The sequence below is a fragment of the Rhinolophus ferrumequinum genome, chromosome 11 (assembly GCF_004115265.2).
Source record: "Rhinolophus ferrumequinum isolate MPI-CBG mRhiFer1 chromosome 11, mRhiFer1_v1.p, whole genome shotgun sequence".
NCBI lineage: Eukaryota > Metazoa > Chordata > Mammalia > Chiroptera > Rhinolophidae > Rhinolophus > Rhinolophus ferrumequinum.
The window spans coordinates 36738381-36754458 of NC_046294.1; the positions used below are offsets into that span (position 1 = coordinate 36738381).

Genomic DNA, 16078 nt, shown 5'->3' on the forward strand with positions numbered 1-16078 from the left:
TACTGGTGTTTATGTAAGCGATTCTCTGTGTGTAGCTGGGGGTGTAGATATGCGCACAAGTGATTTCTTGTTACTAATTATAAACAGTTTTCTTTTGTGAACCAGGGAAATGAAGGTGTGTGTGTGTGTAAGGCGTATGGATTGCTCTTGCTGTGAAGAGTGATGTGTGACTGTGTGTGCCCATCTGAATGGCAGTTGCCACAGACATGCGAATCAGAGAGTAAATGTGGGGACCTCAGAACAGCAGGCAGGGATGACTGCCTTGGGCCCTTAGTGGGGTGTCAGGCTGTGGAGATTTGCCCACCTGTCATCCTCTTGATTCCATGAAGCACAGGGGTATGCTGAGCATCATGCCCCTCTGGTGGCAGTCAGGAGTCAGGTGGTCTCCAGAAGGTCGGTCCTGGGTTGTCTAAGGCCCATCAACCAGTACTAACCTGGAATAAATCTCAGATTCCTCTTCCCACTGCAGCCTGACACTTACTCACTGGATTCCCCGTGTCTCCCCACAGGTCAAATCCACATATGTCGAAGCAAGAGAGAAACCTGAGACCATCCAGCATGGTCAGTGAAACGTCCACGACTGGGACCGCTTCCACCATGGAGGCCAAACCCGGCCCCAAGGTGAGCTTCTGGCTGCTCCATCCTTCCTTCCCCTTTTATATTTGCCAAGCCCTTTTGTAACCAGAAGCCCATTTGACTTTCACCATAGTTTTGTGAGGGAGACATGTAAGAAGTATTCTTCCCAAACGATAGATTGAGAAATTGAGGCCAATTGGGGTTATGTCACTTGCCCAAAAAAACAGGTGATTACCGACAAAACCAGGGCTGACAATCTAGGTCCTTGAAGGTATTCTTCATTTTCCAGGCGTGCCTTGGAAAGGCCGCATGTGATGGAGACACAATGGTGAGATTTGTGATCGATGAGTCCTAGGAAGAGTGCCTTTGAAAAGGGCCCAGAGGTTTCTGTGCCCAAGATGTGGGAGCACTGCGTGAGGAGGAGGTAAAAAGACCAGCATTGAAGAGAAGGGGAGAGTGCTGAGGATTGAACCCAGATACCGTGTATCCCCGAAAATAAGACCTATCTGGGCAATCAGCTGTAATGCGTCTTTTGGAGCAAAAATTAATATAAGACTTGATACTATATTATATTACATTACATATTATATAAGACCCGGTCTTGTATTATAGTAAAATAAGACCAGGTCTTATATTAATTTTTGCTCCAAAAGACGCATTAGAGCTGATTGTCTGGCTAGGTCTTATTTTCAGGGAAACACGGTAGGAGGGATAAATATCTGGAAATTGGCGAAGTCTGTGACCAAAAAGTAGCTTTGTTCCAGGAAGCTGTAGGACATATTAGGGCCAACAGCTGCTGGTGAAAATTGATTGAAAATTCCCTTTACATATTTTTCTCTGTGACTTAGATGGGAAGCTTGACAGGTCTTGGACTTGCCTTTCAATTAGAATGCTGTGGCCGTGTGCACGCCAGTTCCCTATCTCCCTGCTGTTCTTTTGATCAAAGGGTGCTGCCACTTAGAGGAAGGCCGAGGGGACCTACGCTCAGTCCTCCTGTCATTAAGGGCTTTTTCATGCCTCCTTAAATCCCTCCCCTGCTGCTAGAGTTAAAGTCTGCTTTTTCCTAGATCATCAAGTCCAGCAGTAAAGTCCACAGCTTTGGGAAGAGGGACCAGGCCATTCAGAGGAACCCCAATGTTCCAGTGGTTGTGAGGGGCTGGCTGCACAAGCAGGTGAGCAAACTGAGGAGGGCGGGTGGGAAGGAGGAGGTTGTTCTTGCTGGTTTTCTTTCCTTACCCCGGGCCTGGGAACTGGGAACAGGCTCATAATAAGTGTTCTATTTCTGAGTTTATCTGAAGCAAGCAGATTCTGCCCCCCGTGCTGAGCGATTTGCCGTGCGTTTGTATGAGTGGACTGTCCATTAAATGACCACAGCTTCCCTCCCCAGATCCAGCTGACCACTTTCGCCTCTGGTGCTATGGGCTTCTCTGGGACCCAGGCGCTAGTGTGGGTGGGTCAGCATGAATCCAGCCTTACAGCACTTGCCTTCCTGATGTTAAAGAGCCTTTGTTGTCACTTGCTGAAAAGTCCCGTGTTTTCTTCTCCCCCAGTCTAGCACACATATCTAGCTCTCTAGCACCTCCGATTCCAAACTGGCCAAACTCAGCTCCTTGTCTCCTCACCCTGTTGCCTCTCTTTCTCCCCATCCTGCTTTTTCTGGATCTTGGTGATGATACCACCGTTCCCCCAGGTACTCAGGTTAGAAATCTCAGCATGGTCACCAGCTCCTCCTCTTCCCGCACTCATTCGGCCAGGAAGCCCTGTCAGCGCTGTCTCCCTTGAGGCCATCCTTCATCTCTGTCCTCACCACCAGTTGTTCTGCCTCTGGACCTCTGGCCGTGGATAGGCTGTGAACTCCCAGGGCCAGAGACCATGTCCCTCTTCCTTCCTTCTCTCCTTGCCATCCATCCATCCATCTATCCAACCAAGCATCCAGTGCCTGCCATGTTCTAAGCGCTCTCACAGCAAATACAAAGAGGTGAATAACATGTGGTTCCTGCCCTCAAGGCACTCATAGTCTGCCAGGGAAAACAGATGGACACATCTCTCACATGTCATATCATCACCCAGCACAGTCTCTCACATATCATACCATCCAAAAAAACAAACACAAAAACACCCACAAATCAAACTCCAAGAGCACTGGTGTGAATTTTTACTAGAGGCTTTATGGGAAGAGGAGGGCTTACATTGCACATGACAAAGAAGTCCCTTAAAAATCCCTTTGAAATCTCTCTCCCCGGCTCTGTTCCCCATGGCAACTTCCAAAGCTCTCCAGCCTTTTTTTTTTTTTTTTTTTTTAAGATTTTATTGGGGAAGGAGAACAGGACTTTTATTGGGGAACAGTGTGTACTTCCAGGACTTTTTTTTTTCCTCAAGTCAAGTTGTTGTCCTTTCAGTCTTAGTTGTGGAGGCTGCAGCTCAGCTCCAGGTCCAGTTGCCATTGCTAGTTGCAGGGGGTGCAGCCCACCATCCCTTGCAGGAGTCGAACCGGCAGCCTTGTGGTTGAGAGCCCACTGGCCCATGTGGGAATCGAACCGGCAGCCTTTGGAGTTAGCACGGAGCTCCAACTGCCTGAGCCACCAGGCCGGCCCCACTCCAGCCTTTTTTGTCAGACACACCTCTGGCACCACCCTCTCTTAATGATATCCCTGCTCACACAGCTCTGTTCTCTTACCTCTCTGCCCATCTCTTTTCTTGCCTGAGTAACTTAACTCTAACTTTTTCCATTTGCATCCCTGTCCCTAGGAAACAAAAGGGTGCTCCTTTGAAATGTGGAGGGAGAGGGAAGGGATTTTAAAATAATTCTCCCCCACACCACCCCTTAGCCCAGGCCCCTTAGCTGTGCTGTAACTATAACAGAGGTCTGTGGAATGTTGTGGACACACAGCAGAGAGAATGTAGCTGTGTTTGGGGAAGTCTTGGAAGGATTCTCAGAGGAAGTGATGTTTGAACCAGTTATAAGTGGATGGAGAGGAGTTTTCCAAACAAAACAAATATCATATGCCAAGACCTTAGAGATTATCTGGTCAATACAGAAGATAAAACCAAGAAGTGCATGAACTCAGCAAATTAAATTTATTTTCAGCACTTTAGTAAGTGGAGAATGAACGAATGTTATGTTGTTAGGTTTAGAAACTGTCAGATTTTTTTTCTTTTAATTTTAATTTAAGCCTGTCAAAAACTTTTGTAGAAGGAAGACAATTTTAATAGCTAAAAGCGGCTCTGGAATTTTCGTAGGTTTGGGACAAAACTGACTCTAAAATACGATTATTGTCCTACCCTGGCCATTTTTCTCCCCCCATGATTTACATTTTAGATGAATAAAGGCAGATTCTTGTCATGAGACAATTTGATAGCAAGAAAATCCAAGTCTCTACATCAAATGGAAGGAAAACACACGACAAAATCATTTCTTTATGGCAGAGAACTGAACTTAGTCAAATGAGAACTTTGCCTCCTTGATGAATTACCTAAACCTAAGGTCTTTGTTCATACTATGTAAATCAGTTTTCTAATCAGCACAAATGAAGGTATTTTATAGCATATCGTTTAAATAAATTAATGGCTTCCTTTTTGTTAAAAGCTGATACCTTTCTTAATGGAAGAACCGTATTTTTGAATTCACATTTTCCTTTCTAAAAGATGGATGCTTATAATATGTTGATCTGTTTCCAGGAAACAAAAAAATACTTCCTGGGGATAAACCCTCATTGAATCTAAATTTTAATGTCCTAGTCAAAGAATGGCTGTGCAATAAAAATTTGTTAATTTATTAAAAGTCACAATGAATATGGGCAAGTCAAGACTGGGGAGGGTGAACAGTATGCTCAGACATTGCCTAATTAGTGTCCTTTGCTTTGCAGGACAGTTCTGGGATGAGGCTGTGGAAAAGGAGGTGGTTTGTGCTTGCCGATTATTGCTTGTTTTACTATAAAGGTGAGCAGAGGCTCGGGCCACTAAGGGCTCTTTGTGTTGGAGGAGGTGGTGAGGTGATGCAAATGGGGGTCTTCTCAAATCCAGTGATTGGACCAGTGGCTTGAGATAATTAATAACCTATTGACTTGCCAGTGTGTTCACTTTTACATATGTGGATGGTTGACGACTTCATTTTCACCAGTGCTGGCCCTGGAAGTGTCATTTGTTGAGTTAAAATAAATAGAATCCCGTTTGCCTGCTACTCAGGGTCTCAAGATCTGGCGTTGTGTCAGCGTCTGCCCCACTTGGGACATAGGCACACCTTTGACGCAAACTGGAGAGGTGGGAAATTAGGTAAATCGCATTTTGTAACCTGTTACCTGGATTTATCCACTTTGATATTGGATGGGCAGCTGGTGAATTGAGTCGGTCATATGAACATTTATGGAGCCCCAGCATATAGAGTTAGGGGCTGTGCAATGGTGAGAAGGAAATATGGAGGAAGAGCTAGATTACTTTTAAGACAAGACTAGGCTGTGATGGGTGCTTTAGAAAACATCCAAAGTGCATGGGCAGTTCAACGGGAACAAGAAGTTAATTCCATATTGGAGAATTTGGGGAGGCTTCTTAGAAGAGATGGGATTTGAGTTGGGCTTTCGGGGATGGGTAGAGCTTTGCTTGTGTGTAGGGGAGAGATGGACATTACAAGCAGAGGAAACAACTTGAATAAAGTTCTGGAAGCCGAATACAGTGAAATGACAGACCTGTGAGGCCAGAGTGAGTCTTGCACGGAGGATGTACTAGGAGAGAAGGCTCAGGAGGTGGGTAAGGGCCAAAAGGCGAAAGGGCTGTGGCACCGGGCAGAGAGAGGGCTTCTTTCTGTATCAGTCAGCAAATACGTGCCTTTGAGTGGAGAGCAACAGGACCAACTGTGGTTGCTTCTGGTGATGAAGATGGTTTGGAGGAGGGTGAGAATAGGTGTAGGAGGTAGGATGCCCTAACTTTGCTTGTGACGTTTGCTCCACCCAGAATGCCCTTTCCCATCCTTTGAAACACTTGAAACCTCACCTTCTGAAGCCTTCTTGACTTCCCAGACCATGTGGCACTCCCGCCTCTGTGTTCCCGCAGCATGTGGTTGACCATCATATGTCAGGAATTAGCAGGCCGAGTTGAGCGTGTTTACATGCCTGTCTCCGTCCTTGGGGACAGGCCCTGTCTGATTCACCTGTGTAGTTCCAACATGAGCACACAAGTCCCCAGGGAACAGCTGAATGGCTCATCAGTAAATGGAGTCGTTCTGGGAGAGATAAGGAGCCCGGATGTAGGACAGTGGGATGGACCAGCCCAAGGAAGGTGCCACAGGAGGTTGTTCTGATGTGTTTTTCGATTCAAAGACAGCCGAGAAGAAGTGGTCCTCGGGAGCATTCCTCTGCCCAGCTACGTGATCTCGCCAGTGGGGCCTGAGGACCGCATCAGTCGCAAGTATTCCTTTAAGGTACTAACCCCTCTCCTCCAGCCCTGCAATGCCACCCCCTCCGCCACCACCCCCGCCCCGCACCCCAGAAAGTGTGTTCCCAAAAATGACTTCATAAAAGCTGTTGGTTTTGTGGGGAGGGGAGAAAGAAAGAAGCGAGAGCATTTCAGACTCATGTTAAAGGTATAAATGCTGCACACAGGAATAATATCACATCACTAGTGCCTGCATTTGTATCCGAGCTTTGGAGTCCCCCAGCCTTGCTCGAGTACCTAGACCCCTCTTTTCCTATTGTTTCTATTCCCGTGATGACAAATTGGACACAGTCCTTCTCGTGCTTTCTTATCACTAATCAGCCAGTCTAACAAGCATCCAGCCACTCAGTGCACATGACAGCCCCTCGTAATGGATTTGTATCAGTTATATTGTGAAAACTCACCCTGAGGATGATGGGCCTGCCTATTGAAGAGATTTTCAGGTTTTTCCATTTTGTTTATCTTGTTGACAAGCAATGAGGATCAAATTTGGTGTATTTTCTGGATCACTGAAGGTTCTTAGGGAAATCCCTTTCCCAGCAAAACCCCTTTTCTGCTTCCTTCGTCACTGTACCATTTAGGGCAAGTGGGGCCGTGGTACTGATGGCGGCCCTTTGACAGCCTCTGGTGTCTTCATAGCCAGATGTGCAGGCTCCAGAAATGTGCGGAATCACGAGGCCCTCTCCTGCAGTGGCCTCTACGGTTCCTCCACGGCTGACATTTCGGGTCCCCTAGGGATGGTGAGGGTGGCATGGGTTGAAGGTCCACTTTACTGGCACTTGGAGTGGAAGTCTCCGAGGGCACTGAAGCAAGGGGCCCTTGGTGCCAGTAGCCACGGGGAAACACACTCATGCTGCTCAGGATACGAGGCAATGACATGCATCTCAAGCTGGGGTACGGGGTTCCCGACCCCACTACTCGTATAGCTTGGCTATTCCCATGTTGGGGGTACAAGATGAGTTCTAGGCAGTAGGGCCTAAACTAGAGATTGCACAGAAGTCAAGTTCTCCAGCCACAGATACTTAGAGAGCATGGAAAAGCACCTAAGACACCCCCCGTTCTGGAAGGGTTACAGGAAAGTGGTGGTCTGCAGTGTCCGTCGCATCATTGGCAAGTGATAATTTGCATCAGTGTCTTGATCTGGAGTGCAGCGTGTGGTGGTGGTTGGAAAGTCAGTCTCGACTTCCTCTACCTGTCCTTCCTGAGCTGCTGCTTTAGCTTTGTTCATCGACAGGCTTGAGTTGTCCTTTTTCCCTGGACTGTCACTATCCCCAGTGACTCGAGTTGCTGTGGGTTGAAGATTCTTGGATCCTCCCTCACTTCGTGTTGCATGATGCAGTCTTGCCTTATCTCTGCCAAACCTTTTATGATTTCAGAAGCACTTTTATCCATGTTACCCCATTTAATGCTTCTGGGGAGCCTGTGAGGTCAGGATTATTAGCTTCATTTTACAGATTAGGGACATGAGTCTCGGAGTGCTGAGGAAACTTGCCCAAAGTCATAAAGCTGGAAGATGATGGAGACATAACTCAAACCTGAATTCTATCTTCTTTCGATTGAATTACAGGGAGGGAAGACAGTTTCTTTCTCTTCCTCTGCTTTTCTTCCACATCGTTTTGATCACCTCCTGCACACACATTGCCGGAGGTGGGAGGTGGTTCGAATTAATGTTCATTGTTATCATTTTAGCAGTACTCTTCTATTGAATAGTTTAAGAGCCTCTACTGCTTATTGCTGGCTCTGAAAACATTTTGTTCATTGGGTTTCAGACTAGTTTTTTATAGCCTGAATATCTTCCTCACAAAACCTTCCTTTCTAGGGTTGAGTGTTGCTACTGGGCAGACAATTGAGATGTATGAGATGTATGAGCTTTTTTTAGGACAGCATTTGAAATATCACCAGAGTAACTGATCGTAACTAAATATATATTTCATCTAACACTTTATTGGGAGGTGTGAAAATAGATTTTAGGAAAACATCTTTTATGTTTTCTAGATTCTCTTCTTTAAAAAAAAAACAATTTTTCCTTTTCTTAGAAAGACTTTACCAAAAGTGTTCCCTAAATCTTTTGTCTGGGAGACAGAAGGCCAGCAGGTGTTTGGGGGAATCTTTGGGGGGGGCCCTCAGGGTCTGAGAGCAGAGAAAAGCTACTACAGACAGATCTGGTGGTGGTTAGCTGGTTCTCCAGAAAGGGCTGTGGTTTCTTGAGTATTAAAGAGTACCCGTTCCCATTGGGTTGTGGCATCCTTCTTTTAGGAGCCAGAGAGTCGCCCCTTGGGCAGCTTGGGATCCATGTTCTTGGGCGTACTGGGGAGTGCACAGTGTTTTGTGTCTTGGGCCTTATGCCTGCCTCTGACGTCAGTTCTTCTCTGTTTCTAGAGCTAAAATTCTCGGACTGTTGCTAGGGAAACTTACCTGGGATTGTGCAGAGCATCTGTAGTGATAGATGGGCCCAGGCTAAAAGGTTATATGGTCGTCTCCTCGTATTTCTTTTCCAACTGTGCCTGTAGCCTGGCAGTCCCTACACATCACCAGGGAGGCTGGGTGCTAGATGGACCCTGAGGCACAGTGCAGTTTGCAGGGTAAGGCAGGCCAGGCTCTCGGTGGCCTCTAGGAGAACTTCTGCCCTGCCCTGCTGACTCAGTGGGGGCGCCTCCCCAAAGTGCACCTATTGGATGCACAGCCACTGTCAGCCTGTTGGTCACCTCTGAGCTAACTTGGCCCCTCCGATCCAGGATCTGGAGCAGAAAGCATCCCTCATGCAGTCAAGGGTCCAAGGATCTTCAATGGGGGAAAAGGCCTTCACTGCCTCTCTTTGAGCCGTTCTCCCTCTCTCAAGACCAAGAAAGAGGTCGTGACCTGAGGTCAGCAGATCCCCAAGTATCAGTGGATAAATCCCATCTTGCCTTTTTTACCCTATAATGTTTCCCTTGATGAAGAAAGCAGGCCATAACAGGGGTCAGCAACGCCTGGGCCTTGGTCACCACTAGAAACCTGAGATATCCTCCTATCCCACTGCAAGTGTGAATATCTTGACAGACCCTTTATGCACATCACCACTTTGGAATTAAAATAAGCATTACTACGTTTGTTAGATAATGCAATACTAAAGAAGCACCTGCATCACTCTCTCACATTTAAAAATACTTTGATAACTATATTTCAATATAATAGATTTCCTGTGTTTTATTTTTGCACTTAAAAACGTTCTGAGAAGGGTTCATAGGATTCACCAAGCTGTCAAAAGGATCCATGCCCTTAAAAAGATTAAGAACCCCTGCTTTAGGGTCTGGCTGAAGGCCAGTCAAGAGATGAGGTTTTTCACGTGTCTGTATCAACAAACCTTTGCTGTGTTCTGTGCTACTTGGCAGGATATAGATCCTGGAGATACAGCAACGAAAAGGACAAAGTCCTTGCCTTCCTGGGACTTACATTCTAGAGTCTGCATCAGCATGGGGGTTCTTAGGGAATAAACAGAGAACGAGAGCGAGCTGCCTTTTTCCTCTACCATTTCAATATTGTTCTTTGTGTCTCTCAAATCCATCTCTTGCTCTCCACTGCCGCTGTCACTATTCTGTCTCGGCTGCCATCATCCCTCGTCTAGGTAACTAATTTATTGCCAGAACAGTGCCTAGCACATAGTGAGAGCTCCGTCACTGCTGGCTCTCACGGCTTCAGCCTTCAAGCTCTTCTGCAGCCTCCAGTCCACGTTCCACGCTCTTCCTAAATTGCACGTGTGTTCAGGTTGTATTCTCACCAAAAACTGTTCAGTGGCTCCCCACTGCCTACAGGATAAAGCCAGTCTGGGTTTATAAAGCCCTAGCTTCTCTCTTCTTTCAGCCACTCCCATCTTGTACTTTCCTTCCGGCCATGTACAATTGTCTGAAGGCCCAGGACATTTCTTGCCCATAGGCCTTTGCTTGAACGGCAGCCACAGCCCAGAATGCCCTTTCCCCAACTATATTACTTGTTCTTCAGGTCTCTGCTCAGAGGTCACCTCCTCCGGGAAGACTTCCCGGAGCCCTGTGGACAGGTTAGGTACCCTCCTTCTGTACACTGACAGCTCTCGTATCACTGCACTGTAAATGGTATATTTACCCATCCAGAGCTTTCACCAGGAAAGCTAGCCCATCCGCGAGTTCTGCCTCAGTAGATGGGGCTTGTCCCATTCTGCACACAGACACCCCGGGGAGCAGTCATTTGTAGTGGGAGTTGCCGTCAGTGCCACTGCTTCCACTTCTTGAGTTATGCTGGATTCAGGCTTACTTGTAGTTCACGTTTAGTCCCCTATAGATTAGTGGTTGGGGGAGAGGGCAGAGAAGAGTCTTTTAAAGTTTCTAGAAAACTCATTCAGTCACCTTGAGTTTACTTAAGTGACCGCTCCTATAATAACATCAACTAACTTCTTTCCAGCCTTACAAATGGCCAGCTGTGCTGTGAACACCATTTGTGTATTATCTGATTTAATCCTCACATGGCCTTACAAGGTAAATACTATTGTCACCCCCAGTTTCATTTTCAGGATGAGGAAGCAGAGGCATGGGGGAGGCTGAGCGATTTGCCCAGGGTAATCCTGGGGTAAGAGGCAGAGCCCATCGTGGACCTCAGGCTGCGTAAGAGCCCGAGTTCTTACCCAGTTCACTTGCTGCTCATAAGGTTGGATGTGAGGAGTTCCTTCCGTAATCTCCACACATGGGCACCACTGTTTCTGTCATTCACCAACCTGGGAGTCTTACCCTTGACGCTGGTTATTCTCTCACCTCTGATCCAATCCATCACCAAGGCCTGCTGACGTTACCTGCTAGTTCTGTCCTGACTCTCGTCCCCCTCCTCTCTTCTGCGCCCACCACCATCTCCCACCTGCACTCCTGTATTGGCTTCCTGACCTGCATCCCCTCACCTGCCTGGCTCTAACCTCTTCTCCATACTATAGCCAGAGTGGTTTTTCCCAGCAAAATCTGCTCGCATTACTTCCAGCTTAAACCCTTTAATAGCTTCTCATTGTTCTTGTAGATGAGACAAAACCCTGACCATGACCACAAGGCCCCAGGGATCTGGCCCTGCCGACTGCAGTAGCTTCATTTCGTCCTGCTCTCACCTCCATGTCTCTGTGCCAGTCACGCTCGCCTCATCCTTGAAACATACTATACTCTTGTCCACCTTGGGGGTCCCACATGTCCCCTCTCTGCTGCTCCTACCAAAAATGATTGCTTGTTATGTCGATGGCAGCTTACATGTCATTTCCTTCCGTAAGTCCTTCGCCAGGTCAGGCCAGGTTCCCCTGTTACACAGCCTCCTGAACTTTTAATTTCATTTTATTTATTTATTTTATGCATGTATTTTATTTTTTCCTGAACTTCTTGATGGCACTTATTACAATTGTAGTTAACTCGTCCATGGCCATTCTCTTCTACTTGGCTGTAAACTGTCTTGGCCTTATTTAAGGCTGTCCCTTCGACTTCCAGTATAGCTCAATAAATAATCAATTATTGTTGAATGAATAAAAGTTAGAGAGGGAATCAGTGAGCGGATGGGCCCTGGCCTTTTGAGTGCCTCTGTGTTTCCCCACCTGTGACCCTATCTGCTAACGGTTAATGTTGGGTTTTGGGGTGTGAGCATTCCACTTGCTTCACTAGTCGTCTCTCAAGACCGGAGTTCTAAGAGCCCGGAGCGGTCATATCCTGGGGGCATTACGTTTGTCAGCTAAAATCTTCTTTGCTCACTTCCTTTAGGCATAACCTGGTTTCTGCTCAGTCATGTGACGTTGCCTGGTAGGATGGTGTTAGTTGGAAAGTGACAAGCGGAGGGTAAGGGAGCAGCCTGGAGCTGCTACTGCAGATCGTCTTGGCTCCGGCGTCTTCCTCAGGCTCAGGGCACGTTGGACTCTGGTTACGTGACCAGATGGAACGGGAACCCTCTGTACTTCTTGCCTTCACAGTTAATATGTTTAGTATGCCCAAGCATGGGCAGAATGTAATTGGGAACTTGTTCTTCAGAGCCCAGGGCAGCTGGGCACAGCGCATGCTGGCGGTTTGATGAGGGACTGAGGTTATATTGTGATCGTGTGTAACTCCTTTGTAATGATGGCTGCAACTGCAGACACACATGCAGACTCTCCTTGTTTGAAGTGTGTCCCATGTTGATTTCCTGGACAAGGCTGGCCACTCTTGTACAGCAGGGACCTGTTCTCTCATAGCCCTAAGGGATCCCTATGCTTGTGGATGGCTTTATGTCTGGTGGGGTGAGTGCCTGTCCCAGAACCCTCTGTGACTGGGCAGAAAATCTGGAGGAGCTGTCAGAGATCTCGTGGGTCATTGTTCAGGGAGACTTTTCTGAGAATATCTGCTGATTCATAATATGATATGCATTCTTTTCTTATTGCCACATCTTCACCTTGCTAAAATAGGAGGAATCCTTCCTGGGACAGTGGATGACCTCTTATACGAGGTGAGATAAAAAAAACATAGTGAATGTTTACATTAAAAAAAATTATTACAGAAGACACACTGCCATTAATCCCCTTCAAAATACTCCCCCTCGCTTCGAACACACCTATCCCATCATTCTTGCCACTTTCTGAAGCAGTTCTGGAAGTCCTCTTTCATGAGTGTCTTTACTTCATCATATGATAGTGAACAAAATAGACAAAGTTCCTGTTCTCATGGAGCTTATATTCTAGAGGGAAGAGACAGATTATAAATAAGTGTGTAAAATAAATCATGCCAGGTAATAAGTGCTATGAATAATCTGTTACCAGATGTGGAAATCTGGGGAAGTTACTTAACGTCTCAGGCCTTCATTTGCCACATCTGTAAAACAGAGATTCTGTCCCTACCTCTCAGGGCTATTGGGATTAAAATGAGATTAAAGTTGTGGAAGTACCCGGGAGACACATAGGGTAGCAGGCATTCAGCAAATCTTCCTTTTTTCACACCATCTTTCTATGTAGATCTGATAAGGCTCTTCCTTGCAAATTTAAAAGACAGGCCTCTGCTTATCAGAGCACAAGGGGGAAAACCGGTGTTGCCTCTTGTTTGCTTTTCAGTGGTCATCCCCGGTACCTCTTACTAGGCTCTTTGCCGAGATCCATGTGAAAGCACCTTCAGGCTTCTTAGCATGTAGTAGGTGTGCAAGGATTTTCCATTATATGTTAGCTCTGTGTCAAACTTTGTAGTTCTCCTTTGGAGAGGTAGAACAGCAGCTTCTTTGACGGGCACACCGCACATTTCATGCCCAAGCTGTGAAGCACAGTGAATATCTGCACCAAGCCACCTGCTGTTGCAGCTGGGTTTTGACTCAATTCCAGTAATCGTGTGCTTCAGAACCAAAACGGGGATTCCCGAGAGTCTGCTTCTGCGGAATGAGGGTTTATTTAGTCTCCTTCTCACATGCGCCTTGATGTGTGCCCCTCCCTAATGAGGCAGGAGGAAGATAAGTCAGAGACAGGTACAGCTGCAGGGCGTCCCTTTGGGGGTACAGGAACAGCTGTCACTGGGCCCGACTGCACTAAGGACGGGGAATCCACCTGTGGCATCTGCCAGGTGTGAAAACAAGCTGGGTGGTACTTAGACTTTTAGTCTGGAATGGGGGAGACATGGCCCAAGCGTCATGGTGTTTTTGATCCTGGAAGTGAAATGTGTGCTAACCCTTCTGACCTGGGTTTCCATCTCCATCCTACAGGCCGTGCACACAGGGATGCGAGCGCTCATCTATCACAGCTCCTTCAGGGGCTCTCAGGCTGAGCAGTCGGGCATGAGGACCTACTATTTCAGTGCCGACACCCTGGAGGACATGAATGCTTGGATCAGGGCCATGAACCAGGCCGCGCAGGTGCTGTCCCGATCGTCACTGAAGAGGTCAGTCCCCAAGGAGGGACCCTGTCAGAGTGCTTCCTACGCTAGGGTGGGGACCCAAATAAGACCTCGTGGGAGCCCTCATTTCCACCATTCATTCACTTGCATTAAGCACTGCCCTCTCTGTGAAGTCTTTTCTGACAATGAATTCTTCTGGGAAGAGCGTGCATACACGGCGAAGACATGTCTGTCAGAGCTGGAAGGTCCCCTAGATGTTTTCTGGTCCACTCTCTTCATTAGACAGGGAAACACGAAGGCCTAGGAGGGTGCAATGACCCCCTGGGATATACAGCCTCGGAACTGGGTGTGTGTTTCCCAGTTTCTCTTTTTTATGTGTGGTGGAAGGGACAAGCTTGGGGCACCAGACTGGGGAGGAGGGAGAGGGCAAGAAAGAGCTTGCAAACTGAGTGTGCCACAGACTGCCCACCACGCTGCTGGGGTCCGACCGGGAACCTATCTTCCATCTGCCCCTTCCCTCGAGGGGCTGAACCAAAGGGATCTTGAAATTCCTGAGTCTGTTTTCTGTGGATGATTCCCTGAGAGAAAGCAGAGTGGAGTCAGGGGCTCGGAGACGGTTGGGTGGCCCTGGAAAAGTCCGGGCGTGCCCTTAGCCACTCGATTCCTACCCGGGCCCCATTCGGCACTATCCAGACACCTTGCTCCACTTGCTCTTCGACAATGGTCTTCTTGTAGTGAGGCTGCAAAACAAAAGGGACCTCCAGCAGCCTAAAGGCAGGATTTTTCAGTGACTGAAATGGATTTCACACGTTGTGTTTCAGCTCGTTAACCTTTTCCAACTCAGGTATTTGCCATTTTGGGTATTCGTGGTCCTTCCTAGCGCCATGCTTTCTTCCTGGGGGTGAACCAGACCTTTGGTATAGATGGTGACCTGCTTCAAGGGGCCAGGTCAGGGTCAGGCCCTATGCTCAGAGCTTCCATACTAACACCTCAGTCGAGCATTTGTCATGCTGGTTTTTATTATTGTTATTATTCCTGTCTCCTGTCTACTTTCCAGTATCCTAGGCTTCAGGCAGGGGTCCTCTTGGTATCTTCTGTGTGCCTGATACATAGTAAGCTCTCGAATGTCTGCTGAGTGAGAGATTGAAAGAATGAATGAATATGTTAAGTTTCCACCTGGGCCCTGAATCAGTAACTTTTAACTACAGCTACTCAGTCAAGTTTGACTGTACCTCCCAACACTGTCGTCCAGCCTGAAGTTTTCGGTTGTGTCCATGGCGATCAGGTGTAAGCTCTCCCATTAGCCTGTGGGCACTCTGTTCATAGAACCATTGGCATTTCCTTCCTCATCCCAAGAGAATGGAGCTGGATAGGCTTGACACGTCTTACGCGTACTTCTAGTACACATGTTGGTCCCTAATGCTCACTGTGTTTCCTACTTTTTGTTTTATATATATTTGTTAAATATATATAAATGATACAATAAATGAAGACCTTTCTAGTTATAAAAGATACAAAAAAAAGTAAAGGCAATGATATCCGTAATTTCCTTCCTGGGGCCATCTCTGTTGCCAGGTTAATGGATATCCTCTTAAACTATTTTTCATTCACTTCTATATAGACACTTATAGATATATATAGGTATCTTTTGTGCTTTTTAAAGCATGAATGATAATATAATAATCATTCTATATAGATCGAATTTATTTTTGACTGTCGTATGGTATTTCATAGTACCATAATGTATTTAAGCATGCACCAAACATTTCATCTTTGACTGTTATAAATAGTCCTCTAATGAAAAACCTACAAGCCTCTGCATGTGCGAGGCTTGCTGGGTCAAAATACAAGGCATTTTTAATTTTTAAAAACTATTTTATCGATTTATTTGAAGCACAGTTAAAAAAAAATGGTACACTTTGGAAATTCAGTGGCAATTGCTTTTTTAATTTTAATCAATACCACCAAATTGCTATTTAAAGAAAGCCATATTTTCCTCTAGTGAGAGTGCTTTTTTCCCTGCATCTTTGCCAGTAGTGGATATCAGCAATCTTTTTAATTTTTGTTGAGCATCTGGTTGTTTTAATGTATATTTCCATAATTTGGGGGACCTTTTATATTTATTGGCCACTTGTATTTCCTCTTCAGTAAATTGTCTATACCTATCCTCTGCCCATTTTTCTACTGAGTTGTTTGCCTTTTTCTCAGTGCTTCCTTTTCTGTGTGCTCTGAAATCTGCCCAGTTAAGAATGCAGCTTAGCCTC

The 16078-nt window shown here is 46.5% G+C and overlaps 1 protein-coding gene across 9 annotated transcripts in view; it reads left to right on the forward strand.

The window, feature by feature from the left end:
• The window catches only part of PLEKHA7 (pleckstrin homology domain containing A7), a 203022-nt gene that overhangs the window by 130232 nt on the left and 56712 nt on the right, over positions 1-16078 (forward strand). For all 9 annotated transcript variants that reach the window (XR_004424362.1, XM_033120335.1, XM_033120329.1 and 6 more), the window contains 5 exons: positions 510-621; positions 1644-1748; positions 4443-4515; positions 5889-5989; positions 13684-13859. Coding sequence is in view for 8 of the 9 variants with exons in the window: in XM_033120335.1 (XP_032976226.1) it covers positions 510-621; positions 1644-1748; positions 4443-4515; positions 5889-5989; positions 13684-13859 (567 nt within the window). In the remaining variant the exon portion in view is untranslated. The remainder of the gene's footprint in view (positions 1-509; positions 622-1643; positions 1749-4442; positions 4516-5888; positions 5990-13683; positions 13860-16078) is intronic.